Source organism: Trichomycterus rosablanca, chromosome 7 (assembly GCF_030014385.1).
Source record: "Trichomycterus rosablanca isolate fTriRos1 chromosome 7, fTriRos1.hap1, whole genome shotgun sequence".
Taxonomy (NCBI): Eukaryota; Metazoa; Chordata; class Actinopteri; order Siluriformes; family Trichomycteridae; genus Trichomycterus; species Trichomycterus rosablanca.
Genome location: NC_085994.1, coordinates 25,237,777 through 25,257,169, shown reverse-complemented (window position 1 = coordinate 25,257,169; position 19,393 = coordinate 25,237,777). Strand labels below are relative to the sequence as shown.

At 38.9% G+C, this 19,393-nt stretch overlaps 1 protein-coding gene across 1 annotated transcript in view; it reads left to right on the top strand.

Moving 5' to 3' along the window:
* Nucleotides 1–19,393, top strand: part of LOC134318314 (protein bicaudal D homolog 2-like) — a 62,369-nt gene that overhangs the window by 18,521 nt on the left and 24,455 nt on the right. Inside the window, exons 2-3 of the mRNA XM_062999169.1 lie at nt 991–1,203; nt 19,039–19,191. Of these exons, the coding sequence (XP_062855239.1) occupies nt 991–1,203; nt 19,039–19,191 (366 nt within the window). The remainder of the gene's footprint in view (nt 1–990; nt 1,204–19,038; nt 19,192–19,393) is intronic.

Below are 19,393 nucleotides of genomic sequence, written 5' to 3'. Positions count from 1 at the left end.
CACTAAAGGCTTTGATGGGCAAAGATGGGCAGAGGATCTATAGTATGTCAACAAATTATTTAAATGCTTATAAACAAAGTACCTTAGAAAGATTGGAAAGGATTTGCATATTTCTCCCTCTATCGTGCCTAATATCATTAAATGATTTAAGAAATCTGGAGAAATTTCAGTGCATTAAAAGCAAGGGCGCAAACCAATCCCTCAAAAGGCATGGGCTAATAAAACCATATGGGCAAGGGATAACTTTGGCAAATATTTGTCAAGAACTACAAGAGTTCCATCACAAATGCCACTTAAAACATTACTGTTAAAAAAAACCCGAATGTTAATCATGTCCAGAAACGTTGTCAAGTTCTCTGGGCTTGAAGTCTTGTGGAATGGACCATCACACAGTAAAAATGTGTATTGTGGTCAGACCAGTCAGTATTCCAGATCTTTTTTTTTTAAGAAATGGACACTGTGTGCTCACCAAGGACATAAAGGACCATCAGAAACAAGTCCAGGAATCAGTGTCTGTCAAGAAACAGTTTATTTGCATTTTCCATACTGTCCCAATTTTTTCTGATTTGGGGTTGTATTTGGTTATGGTGAGGAATAGGTACTCAGAAGTTTGAAACAAAGATTGAAATTGTCAGTAATGTGATGAATGGGATAAGATTGGTCCATGCAGTGCATTTTAAAAGTGATGTGCTAGGTTTCATTAAAGAAATAATAGCTGATCTTCTGCTGGAGAGAAAGCTTATACACTTTTGACATGCATTATTTTATTTTGTATTTACATTCCAAGAACAGCAGATTTTTAAGTGTGGAACTGTGGACATCAAATATTTCAAACAAGGGATGCTTCAACGTGTTTTATCTAAATATAAAGCCATTTTTAGAGTGAATGTCTCTTACTTTGTTCTCTTCTCCTCCTCTGCAAGCTCCAAATCTGATTTTCTATTAATAATATTAATATTGACCTGCTTCCTCTTTCTGCCTCTTTTTCAGGCATTTGGACAGGCTCATTCTAACCAGAGGAAGGTGGCAGCAGATGGTGAAAGCCGGGAGGAATCTCTGCTCCAGGAGTCGGCATGTAAGGAAGCTTACTATGAACAACGTGTACAGGAGCTGCAGACTGAGCTGAGGCAGGCACGCAATGCCCTCACCAACACACTGTCAGAGAATGAGCGCATGGCCACCATCACGCAGGAGCTCAGGGAGGTGAGACACACTGATGTACAAAATTACACACGTACACTTTCATAAACACCCAAAAGGCTGCATGGCAGAGATGTTCACAAGTCACAAAATACGAGTCCAAGTCATGTCACAAGTCTTTAGGCTAGAGTCTGAGTCAAGTCACAAGTCTTTAGGCTAGAGTCTGAGTCAAGTAGGGCTGCAACTAACGATTATTTTAGTAGTCGACTAATCTGACAATTATTTTTTCGATTAGTCGACTAGTCAGCGATTATTTATGTCATACCCTCCATCTCTGCCTTAACATAAAACCCTGTTATGTTATTTAAGTTCCAATATCAAATTAAAATAATGACCCATAAAACATGAATATGAAACTTAAGCTTGATAGTTTAATGAAATATATTTGAAACATTAATACACAATCACAATAAAAAAAATTCAATGAAATAAGAAAGCTTTGGACAGCATTAGAAACTGTTATGTTTCAGAAGTTATCACTCTGGAAGTCAAAAACATATATAACATGTGGTTGAGAAACATGTGAATGCTGTCTGTGAAGACCTCAACCATCTGAGGGGTGCATGAACCTCTTCTCTTCTCATCCACACTCCATTGCTTAGTGCTATTAATAGAAAGCACAAAAGAGAAAGCTGTATTAATTATTACAAACTGAAGGCTATGTATCATAGTTTATTACAAATAGTGTACTGGCTATGCCAGGGGTCGGCAACCTTTAACACCCAAAGAGCCATTTGGACCCGGTTTCCACGGAAAAGAAAACACTGGGAGCCGCAAATACTTTTTGACATCTAAAATGAAGATAACGCTGTATATATTGTTTTTTTTACCTTTACGCTTTGTATAAACAAGTACAGTGGAACCTCGGTATACGTCTGCTTTGGAATAAGTCCAACTTGGTATACGTCCTGTTTGGACGTGAAAAATTTACCATTCAGTGAACAACCCGCGCTATAATCTATAGCTATAACGCGCTATAACTCTCTGTGAATTTTCAGGTACTGTACTACAGGTACTGTAGTCCCGTTAACGGCGTGCCGTGTTGCTAGGCAACATGAGGGCGAACATAACATTCACAAACTATTACACTATTTCTTGGACGAAACACCCGCTTAATGATTAGGATTACTGTTTATATTAATCTGGGCATTTCCATGTATTAGTACATGACTTAAAACAGTGTTCAACCAAGTTTGCACTTTGTCTTTTGAGTGGCGTATTAATATGGAATGATGTGAGGTGGTGACAGGTGCGCGTGTATCGTGGATTTTACAACGGCTTTATACGCAGCTCAGCCAATCAGATTCTAGGACCGGAACTATCCGTTTTATAAATTATTTTATACAACCCCATCAACTTACAATATGCGATCTCTTAGATAGTTTTCCGACAAGTACTCTAGCATTAACAAACATTAACTACGCTGGTTAAAGCACAAAGCGGTGTAAAAACTTGCTCATCACGGCTGCAAGGCGTTTCACCTAGTGCTGGCGTGAAACCATAACTCTGCTCTGTAGTGTCTGCGTCCAGCTCGTTTCTTTGGGTTATTTTGGCTAAAATACTTTAGAAAGTTTCAGTCTCTTTATCTTTGCCTCTCTGTCTTCATAAACTCCCCGCTGCGCCATGGAAGCGATGCTGCGCCCCCTGCAGTCCCTTTAGTGCATTGCATCAATAACGACTAGTCGACAATGAAATTCCACATCGACAAATTTTTATAGTCGACGTTATCGATTACGTCGACTAATCGTTGCAGCCCTAGAGTCAAGTCACAAGTCTTTAGACTAGAGTCCAAGTCAAGTCACAAGTCTTTAGGCTAGAGTCTGAGTCAAGTCACAAGTCTTTAGGCTAGAGTCTGAGTCAAGTCACAAGTCTTTAGACTAGAGTCCAAGTCAAGGGACGGGTCAATATAATATACACAAAACATATATTGGAAATGTAGCGTAGAAATAAACAAATGATATGTAAGTTCAGATAAAAAAACAATAGATTAGCAACTGTATTTTGCTGTTTTACTTGTGCCTTTACTTTCCTAATCATTGTGCAAATGAATGTAATTTCCGTAATAAGAAGGTACCAGTTAAAAGCTTAAACTGATACATTTTGTTTTCATTGCAAAACAAAAGCGCGCAATAAATCACGGTACAGCGGCCAAAATCCAAAACACAGCAAAAAAAAATCATAACCACTGCTTACCTTAGCTTATGTTCTTCCAGATGCTATTAAATTTATAACCATGTGTTGTCCCATTAGGAATATAATCCATTATTTTGTAAATGTGTGCTTATAATTAAAAACCTCCAAACTTTACACTCGTTAGAAAGCCAATCAAGCGTTTCATTGACACATCATCTGTGTGACACAAACTGAACTGAGTGTGAACTTGTCACACATAACTAATGTTAACACATGCTGACGCTAGGGACTCTTGTTGTTTACGAGTCATTTTTTTGCGAGTCTGAGTCATTTGAAACAAATCAGAGTCGAGTCTGAAGTCACTGTGTGTGCGACTTATGTGTGACTCTGACTCGAGTCCCCATCTCTGCTGCATGGTATATATTTTACCTTTAAGTATAGAATATTTTGCTTGTTGCCATCATTAATAATTCACTGCAAATATTTAAAAAATGGCTCGTCTTCATATATTATTTGCATATTTAAGTTTTATTGTGCTGGTGGCACAGCCCACCACCACTGATAGATTTAAACCCAAGCAGTGGTCTCCGCCGTCTGTGCATCTACGCAGACATGATTGGCTATGTCGTGGGTGGCACCACTGCACCAATAACAATGGGTGGCACAGTGGCTCGGTGGGTATCACTGTTGTCTCACAACAAGAAGGTCCTGGGTTCGATTCCCAGGTGGAGTGGTCCGTATCCTTTCTGTGTGCATGTTCTCCCCGGGTCTGTGTGGGTTTCCTCCGGGAGATCCGGTTTCCTCCCACAGTCTAAAGACATGCAAAGATTCGAGATACAAAATTGTCCATGACTGTGTTTTGAACTTAAATCTACCTGTTCTGTCATGAATGTAACCAAAGTTTGTCAAACATGATGTTAAAATCCAAATAAATAAATAAAGTAACACAGTTTACTTCCTATACTTCCTATAATAAGATTTCATCCTGGGTTATGCCAGTGTTTCTGTAAAGACAAAGCAAAACCACAGGTACTTAAAGCATTAGCCATAACTGGTTCAGGAGAGCAAAGCATGCATTAATCATTATTCATTGTTTCTAAATCCCATTACTAATCCCATAACTTTTTGGTTTACTACTTTAATTCTGGGCATGGTCAATTTGGGGGCTACAAAACATCTGATTTCTGCGCAATTTAAGTAGCATAGCATCTAGTAGTAGTGTCACTGTACAGTTTAAGTGCTGTTGATCTAGAATCTGACATCAATGGGACATCAATGGGATTCACAACTTTAAGCACTTCTAATCTAAGGCATGAATTGCACATTCTCTGTGAGTTATTGATCAACTTTAACATTGAATTGGCATGACAGAAAGTGCAGAAAATTGATAAATAAGAGTCAAATTAAGGCGCCCAGGTGGCGCAGCGGGATATTCCGCTAGCACACCAGCACCGAGATTCGGAACTCCTCAGTTCAAAACTCGGTGTTGCCACTGGCGGGCATAATTGGCAGTGCCTGCAGCAGATACTAATTGGCCATCGTATCTGCAGGGTGGGGACCAGACTATGTGTGGGTGGGATGACGCCTGTGCAGAATGCAGGGGCGAGAAGAGGAGGGCTGTGCACGTGTCGGAAGAGGCGTGTAGAGCGACGTGCTCTCCTTGGATGCAATCGGTCAAATTAACCAAATCCATTTTAAGTATAAACCGAAAAGGTATGAGACATTAAACTATAAGAGCATCTATATGATGTGAACTGAATTATTTTACAGGACTTTTTAAGCCATTTCCACCATGCAAGATTTGTTCTTTCCTAGACTCAGCAGCATTGGTTAGTTATGGCATGTAGGACATGTTTCCCATAAAGGGTGTCTGCTAGAGATCATCTTAAGTAGTTCAAAAGGGCAGAAATGTGAAAATAGGTGTGGAAAGTACTTGTGCAGTACAGTCATTCACTCTCACACCCAAGGATTGTTGTACCTGTTTTCACATGCACAACTGAGTGAAGTCTGTCTTGAATCAGCTTGCTTAAAAGATGAAAGAAGACTTATGATTACATGTGACTGTGGTGGTATAGGATTCCTTCTGGGTAATTATAGGTTTTAGGATATCCCAAAGTTTTTACTGGAAGATGCTAGGACAGTGTCAACTGTATTTATAGTTCAACTAAACCTCTAATATGAACTGTTGGAGGAGATTAACTTAATTACACCATCTTTAGGCATTGTATTTAATCAATATGGTCATTTAAACTAGTATAGTTTAAGGGGGTGGGTATCAAGTAATTGATAGAAAATAGTAAGAGGGACTGTAAAGGTGACTGTAAAGTCCTGGTTTTGTTTCTTCAGAAGTCCTTCGGAAGGCTAACCAAAATAAATGTCAAACATTTGTGGGTAATTACAACAGCAGATTTTTTTGGTCTAGAAATAATTTAATATATTAAAAGAACATCGTGTGGTATGGTATTTTAAAGCTGGGCAAGATCTGTTAACTCTTGCTGACTAAAATGACCAGATTAAAAACGTCTTCACATCTTTAACTCTGGCTTTAGTACAAATAGTGTAATTATTTTACCTGAATGAGAAAAGTGTCTTAGACCAGAAATGCATGACTAAATTGATTAAAATACATGCATGTAAAGAAAGTAAAATTATGTTTATTAAAGTCGCATCTTATTACCTACACTTTGATGAGTGCAGTGCAGCTCAGCATTGTGTACGGAGAGACACACCCTGAGAGCACTCTTTTCTCATCTCTGTGCAGGCGCCATCAGTCAGCCAGCAGAGGTCGTAATTGCACCAGTCATGGGAGAGAGACCCCATCCGGCCTAGTCCCGCCTATATCTGAACAACAGGCCAATCGTTGTTCATGTGGCCGCTCAGCCTTAGCTGAGGTTCGATATGATGTATTCGAGATCCCAGCTCTGGTTCCAGCGTGTGTTTTTACCGCTGCGCTACCTGAGCGGCCTTGTTAAACACATTTAAGCAGCAATGAAGGCATATAAAATACTAATCATACACTGATCAGCCATAACATTAAAACCACCTCCTTGTTTTTACACTCAATGTTCATTTTAACAGCTCCACTTACCATATAGAAGCCCTTTTGTAGTTCTACAATTACTGACTGTAGTCCATCTATTTTTCTACATATTTCTTTAGCCTGCTTTCACTCTGTTCTTCAATGGCCAGGGCCACCACAGAGCAGGTATTATTTGGGTGGTGGATCATTCTCAGCACTGCAGTGACATTGACATGGTGGTGGTGTGTTAGTGTGTGTTGTGCTGGTATGAGTGGATCAGACACAGCAGCGCTGCTGGAGTTTTTAAATACCATGTCCACTCACTGTCCACTCTATTAGACACTCCTACCTAGTTGGTCCACCCTGTAGACGTAAAGTCAGAGACGATCGCTCATCTATTGCTGCTGTTTGACATTCATCTGCCCACGGGATGCTGTTGGCTGGATATTTTTGGTTTGTAGACTATTCTCAGTCCAACTGTAAAACAAAGAAAAAACAAAGACAAGAGCAGAAAAAATAATGCATTTGTTCTGTTTAATTGCAACAAATAATTAAGAACTAATTGTAGAACTAAGTAAAGAGTGGTGGTTTGTTATTGTTTTTGCTTTTAGAGCAATTAGATTGAACTTGTCATCTAATTAAATATAGTTTTTTAAAAAGATGGTTAAAATTTCACTAAAATGTTAACATGCATTACATGTTCAAAAGAATGGGGATACTTCTAGCCTCTCAGTTTCTCCAGTGTCATAGCATACCACCTTTTTAACATTTATCATTTTGTAAAATATCTGCCCTACTAGTACAGTCCAAGTCAACTGTAGTTGCAGTTTTTGGAAAATCTAAATGTCTATTATCAACAACCCCACAGTCACAAATTAAATAGAACCACTCAGTGTTGATTAAAGAGGTAGGATTTAAAATCTCTGTTCTTGGTTGCAACACTCCATTCAAACCCTTCTTGCCATGAATGTAACTCACAAGAGTAAACACGGCGTTAAAAGATAGATGGATGGATGGATGGATGGATGGATGGATGGATGGATGGATAGCTAGGCAACACTCCATTCACTACAAAGTTCTGCACTGTCTTTGGAAGAAACAGCAGAATGCAAATTGTTTGTGGAGAGCATTGTTTGTGTCTAATGCCTGGTACACATGCCGCACAACTCGCAACTCAAGCTTTTTTCATTTTATAATTTTTTTTTAAACCAATTATGATTTATACACCGATTAGCCATAACATTAAAACCACCTCCTTGTTTCTACACTCACTGTCTATTTTTTCAGCTCCACTTACCATGTAGAAGCACTTTGTAGTTCTACAATTACTGACTGTAGTCCATCTGTTTCTCTGCATGCTTTGTTAGCCCCCTTTCATCCTGCTCTTCAATGGTCAGGACTCTCCCAGGACCCCCACAGAGTAGGTATTATTTGGGTGGTGGATCATTTTCAGCACTGCAGTAACACAGACATTGTGGTGTTGTGTTAATGTGTGTTGTGCTGGTATGAGTGGATCAGACACGGCAGCGCTGATGGAGTTTTTAAACACCTCACTGTCTCTGCTGGGCTGAGAATAGTCCACCAACCAAAAATAGATAGATAGATTCTTTATTTATCCCAAAGGAAATTATTACTATTATTATTATTATTATTATTATTATTTTTTAGATAGATAGATAGATACTTTATTTATCCCGAAGGAAATTATTGCTTATAAATTAAATCCATAATTTCCTTCGGGAAATATATATTAATACATCCAGCCATCGGCTCCCCGTGGGCAGCGTCCTGTGACCATTGATGAAGATCTTAAAGATGACCAGCTTAAACAGGAGCAATAGATGAGCGATCGTCTCTGACTTTACATCTACAAGGTGGACCAACTAGGTAGGAGTGTCTAATAGAATGGACAGTGAGTGGACACAGTATTTATGTTATGGCTGATCGGTGTATGTTTTTCACTTATGTCTGTTTCTGATTGCTAAATTTGTAGCTAGTTGTTTAATGATGTACACTACATGACTGATCGGTGATCATTTAGAATCTGCAGTAAAATACTGAATGCTCAAGAACTGATTAGCAACTTAAGAAATTGGGTCAATGAGTGTTGCGCTCTACACGAGCATTTGTGACAGGCATAAGTAACCTGAGCAGACAAATGCACTAGAAGTGGATCCTATTTGCCTTTAGGGGTAAGATGTACACTGTATGGCAAAAAAGTATTTGAACACCTGGCCATGAGCTTTGTTGGACATGCTATTTCAAAACCAAATGGTGTTTAAATAGAGTGACCTATATGCGATCTTTTCTGCTAGACCAACAGCCATTCTTCTGAGAAGGCTTCTCAAAGATTTTGAAGTATGCAGGGAATTTGTGCCCATTCAGTCAAAGGTGCATTTGTGTTGCTGAGCACTGATGTTGGTCAAGAAAACTGTGACTTATGATCCAGTTCATTCTAAAACCATTCACTTGGATGGCTGGGATTCACTGGGATCACTCTGTGCAGGCCACTGGAGTTGGTTTAAACCAAGCTTTTCTTCATGTCTTTACAGACCTTGATTTTTGTACCTGGGCACAGTCATGATGGAACAGAAACGGGCCTTTCCTAAACTGTTTCTGCAAACTTGGAAGTAGGGCTGGGCGGTATATAAAAAAATATTGATATATTCGATATTACTTTTTACACGATGTTGAAAATGACTATATCGTTATATTGAGTATGCCAAGGATACACAGGTTACCATGCTCTCTTTCGCGCATGAGCGGGTTGCACGCACACACATACACCACGTTGGCCCACCATTATCAGTGTATGCCGCTATACTGATTTCCCCCACGTTCATTAAGATCATTCAGGTCTACATCATTTATAACTACTAAGTCTGGCAACTATGGAGAAAAATTAACTAAGTGGCAAAGATTTAATACCAAAAAAGACGGTGCATGGTTTAGTTGTCTAGAAATGGTTTGGCTTCCGTAGGGATGATGCGCAATAGAGTAGTTTTGTACAGTAAATATTCTGGAAATATTCTGGGAACATAAGATAAGATTCCTTTATTGATCCCCATGGGGGAAATTCAAGTGTTACAGCAGCTCCAGTATATACTGTAAGTACAGTAAATAGAGTAAATAAAATAAAATAATAAAAAACACTCTATATTCTATATGTAAATATATACATATGTGTGAATAATGAAACATAAGAGTCCAGTGCTGGGAAGAAGGGTAGGGGGGATCTTGAGTTATTGGGGGAGGGCAAGGAAAGGAAAACATTTACAAAAGTGGATTATATCCCTAATGGAACAACACATGGATATAGATTTGTTCTCTATTTGAAGAAGAGAAGCTCAGGTAAGCAGCGGTTATGATTTTATGCTGTTATGTGGTTGATCTGGGTCACTGTGCTGCTGTTTACTGCAGGATTTTCAGGATTTTTTTGATACTCATTTATTTGAAGTAAAATGGACAGCATAAATGTGATTGTGAGTTTCTGCTGGTTTGTTGTAATAATACATAATATAAACACTGAATATGGACAGTGGTGTGCCATTGCACTTTAAGTTTACATTATATCGCATTGTATATCGCCACTTCTCATATTGAGGGTATATCAAGATATGAGTTTTTTTAATCATATCGCCCAGCCACACTTGGAAGCATATAATTTCTTGTACATAATTAATTTATTACAGCTGTTAGCAATTGTTGTGACTAAAACACATGGTTTCAGTTATTAAAAGGGGTTTTCCAATATGTGTCCATGAAATGTTGCTTTAGTTATGGCCTTGAGATCTTATTACAGCTTTGCATTGCTCAACAGCAGACAACAAACCCTCTATTCTTCTTTTTATGCTTAAAAAAATCTTATTATTGTTTTTATGTGGTATGAAAATGTTGGATGCTCATTTTGTTTGCCTTGGTCAGTATTATCCCCAGACTACAAAAAAAACCCATCTGTGTTGTATGTTTACAATTTTGCTGAGAGGAAAGCCCCATGCATATTTCTGTGTGCATGTTTTCTCTTGTGATTGCAGCAATCCGCTAGAGAGAATTCATGACCTGGAGGCATTATTATAAACACTGTTTTTTAACCAGAGTCTCACTAGGAAAGACGGAATAAAGAGGGATGGGTAACAAAAATGGAGGAATGGTAGAATCCAGGTCAAAGGAGAAATGTGGTGAATCGATAGACAGAAGGCAACCTTTGGGGGATGGTGTGAAACATAGACACAGAGGAAAGAAGTAGAAGAGAGAGGGAGATGGGGAGAGATGGGGGTGGGGCGTTATAGCTGTTCTGTCATGTGAAATGTATCTCAGGCTGCTTGGAAGTCCCTGTTCTTCTCTGGGGAAAAACTGGAAAAGGGCAAGGAGACTTGAGCTGACATACTGCACAGAATTATTAAAGCATGTCAAATGATTAATACTATAAAATAAATTTCAAAATATCTTTTGAGTTTAAGGGGCTGTCCTTTGCGTATACACTGATCAGCCATAACATTAAAACCATCTTTCTACACTCACTGTCCATGTTATCAGCTCCACTTAGCATATCGAATCACTTTGAAGTTCTACAATTACTGACTGTAGTCCATCTGTTTCTCTACATATCTTTTTAGCCTGCTTTCACCCTGTTCTTCAATGGTCAGGACTAGGGCTGGGCGATATGGATCAAAAGTAATATCTCGATATTTTTTTGCTGAACCACGAAATACGATATTTATCTCGATATTTTTTCATTCCATAAGGTAATAACAAAAAGACACTTCTGAGACAAAGCTACATGTTTTTTACAGGCACTTTTATTAATATTCATGCTGGGGAAGCTTCACACGAACTATTTTTCCTTAAAAAAAAAAAAAAAAAAGAACTATTCTAAGAAAAAGTTTGTTGTTTTATAACGTATCACCTGTCGTGTAATGTGAATTACAAATATATCGTCTGGCCCTTTAAGAATGTTAAGTGCACTATAGGGCGCAGGGAGCGAGTGTGTAGGGAAGGTGTCGGAATTTATCGTTTCCGTCTGTGCTCGTGTTCTGTTGTTTTGCACTGAGCTTGTGTGATATTAAATATAGCGTTCTCGTTAACCCCCTCCCTCCACACACACACACGTTTGGACTTTATTCATTATTTTACATCAGTCGCCACAACATTAACATTTACATTAATATATATATTTTTTTTTACTGTATAGAACTCAGTTTGGTAATCCAGGCAGAACTAATCGTTCATGTTACTGTGTAACTATTACAATATTTAATGCATTTTAATCAGCGTTCTGCTTTATGCACTTCATTATTATTTGACAGATTTATTTGTTGTTTAATTGCTGTTTGCTCCTTGTTTACTGCAGAGTTAGTTCGTGCAATTTTATTAATTTTTGGTTGTTTATTGGCCAAGAACAAGAAATACTATAATACAAGATAAATAAATAAATGACGTGTCGGATGTCGGGCGATCATCCAGTGTAAACGTTTATATATTAAGTAAACACGTGCATGTCAGCGCGTGCATGCGCTTGTATGTTTATTTCCGTTTTCCAATATTGTTTTTTGACACGAATAACGACTCGTTTTTTTGTTTTTCAACTTTGGGATTTTAAGTGAAAAACGAATGACCAAAGGTACACGGAGCTGGAACCTTTTGTCAAGACAAAAGGTTCCAGCTCCGTGTACCTTTGGTCATTCGTTTTTCATTGTTATTATTCCGCTGCTCATCTGACACTTCTCCACCACTGGATCCGAACCATCTCCAAATAACTGAGCCATTATTATTCTTTTTACTAACCAGCTCCTTAACCGTCTCCATGCTATCATGGGAGTTTTACTTACAGAAATGTGTTGTGAGGGCAGAAAGAATTGGCGGTGGGGAGGGGTGAGTTGTGTTCGGTGAGGGAGAGAGGCGGGGCAGGTGAACATGTGCAGAGACAAACTGGGAGAAGAGAAAGACGAACTGTTGGATCTAACTGGAACGCAACATCTATATCGATATACGCGATATTGTCTTATCTTATATCGCGTATGAAAATATATCGATATTTTATAAAATCTCGATATATCGCCCAGCCCTAGTCAGGACCCCCACAGGACCACTACAGAGCAAGTATTATTTAGGTGGTGGATCATTCTCAGCACAGCAGTGACAATGACATGGTGGTGGTGTGTTAGTGTGTGTTGTGCTGGTATGAGTGGATCAGACACAGATTCACTGCTGGAGTTTTTAAATACCGTGTCCACTCACTGTCCACTCTATTAGACACTACTACCATGGGGCGCTGTTGGCTGGATATTTTTGTTTGGTGGACTATTCTTAGTCCAGCAGGGACAGTGAGGTGTTTAAAACTTCATCAGCATTGCTGTGTCTTATCCACTCATACCAGCACAACACACACTAACACACCACCACCATGTCAGTGTCACTGCAGTGCTGAGAATGATCCACCACCCAAAAAATACCTGCTCTGTAGTGGTACTGTGGGGGTCCTGATCATTGAAGAACAGTGTGAAAGCAGGCTAAAAAAGTATGCAGAGAAACAGATAAACTACAGTCAGTAATTGTAGAACTACAAAGTGCTTCTTTATGGTAAGGGGAGCTGATAAAATTAGCAGTGTGTGTAGATAATGGTCCACAGGGGTCCTGACCATTGAAGAACAGGGTGAAAGCAGGCTAAAAAGGTATGTAGAGAAATAGACGGACTACAGTAAGTAATTGTAGAACTACAAAGTGCTTCTATATGGTAAGTGGAGCTGATAAAATGGACAGTGAGTGTAGTGAGGTGGTCATAATGTTATGCCTAATCAGTGTGTGTCTGTAAATATATATATATATATATACAGGTCCTTCTCAAAAAATTAGCATATTGTGATAAAGTTCATTATTTTCCATAATGTAATGATAAAAATTAAACTTTCATATATTTTAGATTCATTGCACACCAACTGAAATATTTCAGGTCTTTTATTGTTTTAATACTGATGATTTTGGCATACAGCTCATGAAAACCCAAAATTCCTATCTCAAAAAATTAGCATATTTCATCCGACCAATAAAAGAAAAGTGTTTTTAATACAAAAAAAGTCAACCTTCAAATAATTATGTTCAGTTATGCACTCAATACTTGGTCGGGAATCCTTTTGCAGAAATGACTGCTTCAATGCGGCGTGGCATGGAGGCAATCAGCCTGTGGCACTGCTGAGGTGTTATGGAGGCCCAGGATGCTTCGATAGCGGCCTTAAGCTCATCCAGAGTGTTGGGTCTTGTGTCTCTCAACTTTCTCTTCACAATATCCCACAGATTCTCTATGGGGTTCAGGTCAGGAGAGTTGGCAGGCCAATTGAGCACAGTAATACCATGGTCAGTAAACCATTCACCAGTGGTTTTGGCACTGTGAGCAGGTGCCAGGTCGTGCTGAAAAATGAAATCTTCATCTCCATAAAGCTTTTCAGCAGATGGAAGCATGAAGTGCTCCAAAATCTCCTGATAGCTAGCTGCATTGACCCTGCCCTTGATAAAACACAGTGGACCAACACCAGCAGCTGACATGGCACCCCAGACCATCACTGACTGTGGGTACTTGACACTGGACTTCAGGCATTTTGGCATTTCCTTCTCCCCAGTCTTCCTCCAGACTCTGGCACCTTGATTTCCGAATGACATGCAAAATTTGCTTTCATCCGAAAACAGTACTTTGGACCACTGAGCAACAGTCCAGTGCTGCTTCTCTGTAGCCCAGGTCAGGCGCTTCTGCCGCTGTTTCTGGTTCAAAAGTGGCTTGACCTGGGGAATGCGGCACCTGTAGCCCATTTCCTGCACACGCCTGTGCACGGTGGCTCTGGATGTTTCTACTCCAGACTCAGTCCACTGCTTCCGCAGGTCCCCCAAGGTCTGGAATCGGCCCTTCTCCACAATCTTCCTCAGGGTCCGGTCACCTCTTCTCGTTGTGCAGCGTTTTCTGCCACACTTTTTCCTTCCCACAGACTTCCCACTGAGGTGCCTTGATACAGCACTCTGGGAACAGCCTATTCGTTCAGAAATTTCTTTCTGTGTCTTACCCTCTTGCTTGAGGGTGTCAATGATGGCCTTCTGGACAGCAGTCAGGTCGGCAGTCTTACCCATGATTGCAGTTTTGAGTAATGAACCAGGCTGGGAGTTTTTAAAAGCCTCAGGAATCTTTTGCAGGTGTTTAGAGTTAATTCGTTGATTCAGATGATTAGGTTAATAGCTCGTTTAGAGAACCTTTTCATGATATGCTAATTTTTTGAGATAGGAATTTTGGGTTTTCATGAGCTGTATGCCAAAATCATCAGTATTAAAACAATAAAAGACCTGAAATATTTCAGTTGGTGTGCAATGAATCTAAAATATATGAAAGTTTAATTTTTATCATTACATTATGGAAAATAATGAACTTTATCACAATATGCAAATTTTTTGAGAAGGACCTGTATATATATATATATATATATATATATATATATATATATATATATATATATATATATATATATATATATGTGTAAAGGTGTGTGTGTGTGTGTTAAATGTAATTTGTACATTTACATGTACAATCAGCTGCCCATTATACTTGTGTGCCTGACAATATGCTTCATTTATTAAACAGACTTACAACATTTACAGTTGAAAATTGTCTTCAGTAAAACTGCACCCGTTTCCCTTATTGTGTTATGCTAATGAGAAAACCCTGATACCCCCCAGGAAGTGAAATCTTAATTTTATCCACACAACCCTGCATCTCCAGGGAGGTCTTGATCATTTGCCTGGGCAAAATCATTCATCTCTTACTGACAGGTCTGATTCAGTCCCTTAAACACACATCATTCACTTAGTCCCTCTACGGAGATTACATCTCCTAAGGTTTGCTAGGGTATAGCAGCCCTGAGTTTGCATTGACTTGACCTTTCAATTTTGCATCAGCTGGTGCCAGCCATACCTATCATTAATCTGGGTCTTTTGGGGTAAATAGGCCACATGTTCTTAAGTGATGTCCCTGTTTTGCATTCTGACTGGCCTGAATAATGCAAAGGTTAGCTTTTGTGCAAAATGTTATTAAGGGATGCTATGCTGACCCACACCTGGGTCTTACATGATCCTGAATAATGGGGGCTGTCAAACAGAAAAACCCCTTTATTTATTAGTATTACTGCAATGTACTGCAAATAAAAGTAATGTTCAATGACTATTTGTTTACCTATATAGAAATAAATATATCATGATGGTATTTTTTTTTTTATTAGATTAGATTTTACTTTGTCATAGTGTTTAATTTACAATAAAGTTTTTGGAATTAACCACAACATGATGTTTTAGACATATTTAAAATATATGAGGCACAGATGTCTCCACCTTTTGTGCAGTCTTTGTCTACTCATTAGTACCCTCACCCAAGTCTGGAAGACCCAAGTCTGTTCAGCTTTATCTATTATTTTTTTCATTGTCATAGGTGTAGCCAAATAAATTAGTCACATGCCAAAGCAAAACCTGTCAATCAAAAATAAATAAATAAAATCATTGTAACCACAAAATGCCTCAGTCAACATGCTAGTAAACGAAAGATTATCAGGCATGATAAAACAATCATATAAAATCAAGTACAAAGTTACAGTGAATTGTGAGAACAATAGTTCTTACTCATAAATTCTAAAAACAGTATTTTATTGTTGCCAAATATTTTAGTTGGTAGGTTCAACACTGAAGATTTTTTTAACTGTCTATTTTGTATTATTCTCAATTAAGTCTTGGGTGCAATAAATCATTGCACTGTGGGTCAGTAAGTGTAAGTGATTTACATTTGTATATGTTTATGTATGTTAATGGATGTAAAATGACAGTTATTGTGTTTTTGTTGAATGCCAGCCTCCTGATCCCACTGGTATTAACCAGAATTTGAATTTTTTTAGAATTTTAAAATTTTTAAAACCCTTTTAGAATTTGAAAGCCTTTGATTGGTAGATTTTCTCATTGTCATGATCAGCCTTTAAGCAGGGATTACTCTGTCTGAACAGGAGACACCAAGCATTAGATTTGGCCTGTGAGTTTGAAAGACGTAAGAAGCATAGGTTATATTAGTCCACAGAGTCTGAAGGTGTGTGTGTGTGTGTGTGTGTGTGTGTGTGTGTGTTTGTGTGTGTGTGTGTGTGTGTGTGTGTGTGTGTGTGTGTGTGTGTACCTGCCTGTATGTGTGTCTGTATGATGCAAGAAGATTCATGTATGTATATTCCTAAGACACAATACCTCAAATGCACCAATTAATTTCTCACTGCCCTCCTTTAACTGAAGCAGATTTTCTCCCTCACTGTAAGGAGAGGGTTTATAAATAAAGTTGTGTTTAGTCTGATGCTCTGGGTGTGCTTGCACACAACTGAGGAAATGAGAAAATGAAAGGAAATACCCTAAGGGCAGAGATGAATGTGACCTTGGTGTCTTGTTGGATGTAATACACTATGCCGTGATGCATGGTAGTAGTGTCATCAAATGACTGAGGTTGTAGTATTAGTTGTAATCATATAAATCCCTTTGCATTAGCCCCTAAATAAATACATACCTGGTTGTAATGCATTAGGATATTCTATTTTATTGTGTTATCCACTCATACCAGCACAACACACACTAACGCACCACCACCATGTCAGTGTCACTGCAGTGCTGCAGTACTGCACCACCCAAATAATACCTGCTCTGTAGTGGTCCTGGGAGAGTCCTGACCATTGAAGAACAGCATGAAAGGGGGCTAACAAAGCATGCAGAGAAACAGATGGACTACAGTCAGTAATTGTAGAACTACAAAGTGCTTCTATATGGTAAGTGGAGCTGATAAAATGTACAATGTGTGTAGAAACCAGGAGGTGGTTTTAATGTTATGGCTGATCAGTGTAGAACAAGAGACAAAGAAAAGGCAAAAGAGAAGAAAGACAAAATGTAAATGGTAAAACAAAATGCAGGTGGCTTTTAGCTGGATTGATTTCATCCCAAAACCTGGTTAATGCTTAGAGAAAGTGCAGCAGTTTTACTCCCCACCCCCGTTTTTTTTTTCTGCATTATTTATCAGACCATGAAAGCGCAAGGATACCCTAATAAGAAAAGTAAAATAAAAACCTAAACATTTTTTAAACGTGTGCACACAAGTCAACATTGCATGCATAATTTTAGATTAAGTAAATAGCTTGATCTGTGATTTTTTTTCTTCTGTAGTCACCATCTGCGTTCCTCAGTCTTCCACACATGTACATGTTACACTGCACACACACAGACCATCTGTGTCACCTCTGCTTTTCGAAAAAGCCATCATGAGGTGTGGTTTCCATGACAACTGCGATATAGCTCTCTTTCAGCCACACATGCACACTAACAGTGTTGGGGGAAACCCCCTTTTTATTTATCTCTTTTAAACATATTTGTCACACTAAATAAATTAAGGAATAATTTTTAAGTACAATATTTGCCAACACACTAATAATATTTTTGTGAATTACCTTTTTAGACTATAGCCAGCCTGTAGAACATAAATTGTGAAGTGACTTTTTCCATCAAGCAGTCGCTTTAAATGGGAACACTTTGCTTCGATGCGTCTAAAAGACGTTACAAAGCCATTTCTACGTCTCTAAGACTCCAGCAAACCACAGTGAAAGCCATTATTTCCATTTTAATGAAGAACTTTTAGGATGTGGTAGTTTTACTGCATCAGGACCTGAATGAGTCGTCACTGCGAGAATGATAAATTTCACTTTCCATCAAAAAACTCTTAAGGAGGATGTAAGATCATTCGACCATGAGCTAAAACTAAGGTGGATTTAGATTTGTAGAAGAATCATAAGGTTCACTCTTTTTTTGTTAAAATGAAACCGAGGTGCCCATGGTTTATTCCACTAGCACACCAGCACCGAGATTCTGAACTCCTCGGTTCGAAACTCTGCGTTGCCACTGGTCAGCTGGGCACCATCTGGCAAGCATAATTGGCAGTGCCTGCAGCAGATACTCATTGGCCACCATATCTGCAGGGTGGGGGGCGGACAATGTATGGGTGGGTGGGTGGTTTTTCATACGCTGTGTAAGGACCCTGATTGGCGGAAGAGCAGAATGTGCAGAATGCAGGGGCGAAAAGAGGAGGACTGTGCACGTGTCGGACGAGGCGTGTACAGCGACGTGCTCTCCTCGGATGCAATCGGGTATCCCTCAGCAGCGGAAGACAAATTGAGTAAGCTAAATTGGGAGGAAAATGTGGGAGAAAATTTTTAAAAATTTTACAGAATATTTTTTTTTAGAATGGCATGACCTGAAGCTAGTAAAACTACAGCAGGATTATATATAAACTGACGTAACATTTTAAAAAGAATTTGCTGCGGAGTTGTAACCTCTTAAGAGAGCCACAAAGATTTTTTTTCCCACAAAGATAGCATAAGTGTTGGATAAATTGGGTCCTTAAATAGAAATAAAATTAGATTTTAGAAAATGTAGAAAGGATCCTTTGTAACATGGGCAGTGGTGGCGCAGTGGTCAATATACTGGACTACTAGCAGTTGGAAGGTTGCTGATTTGAACCAACTAATACCAGGGGGTCACTGTTGGGCCCACTGTTACAGGCCTTTAATTCTTAGTTGCTTGCAATGTATCTGTCACAATTGTAAGTGTATATACACAAACACACTGACAATGTTCTGTTTTTTGTTCTACAGAACAGTCAGACAGTGGAACTGCAGAGGTCCCGTCTTCGCGATGAAATAAAGGAGTACAAGTTCCGTGAGGCTCGTCTGCTGCAGGACTACAGTGAGCTTGAGGAGGAAAACATCACGCTGCAGAAACACGTCTCTGTGCTCAAGCAGAGCCAGGTAATCTCACTGATTACTTACTGCTAAATTTAAAAACCTGCTCAAACACAAGTCTGTACTTAACCAGAGCCACATGCCATTACAGGTGCCAAGTAACAATGCCTAACTGTAGTTAAAGGAATATTTCAGCGAGGGAGTTGTTAGTTTTCTCAATAAGGCAAATGTTTTGAAATGCTTGGCCATGGTAAAAAAAAAAAGTGTT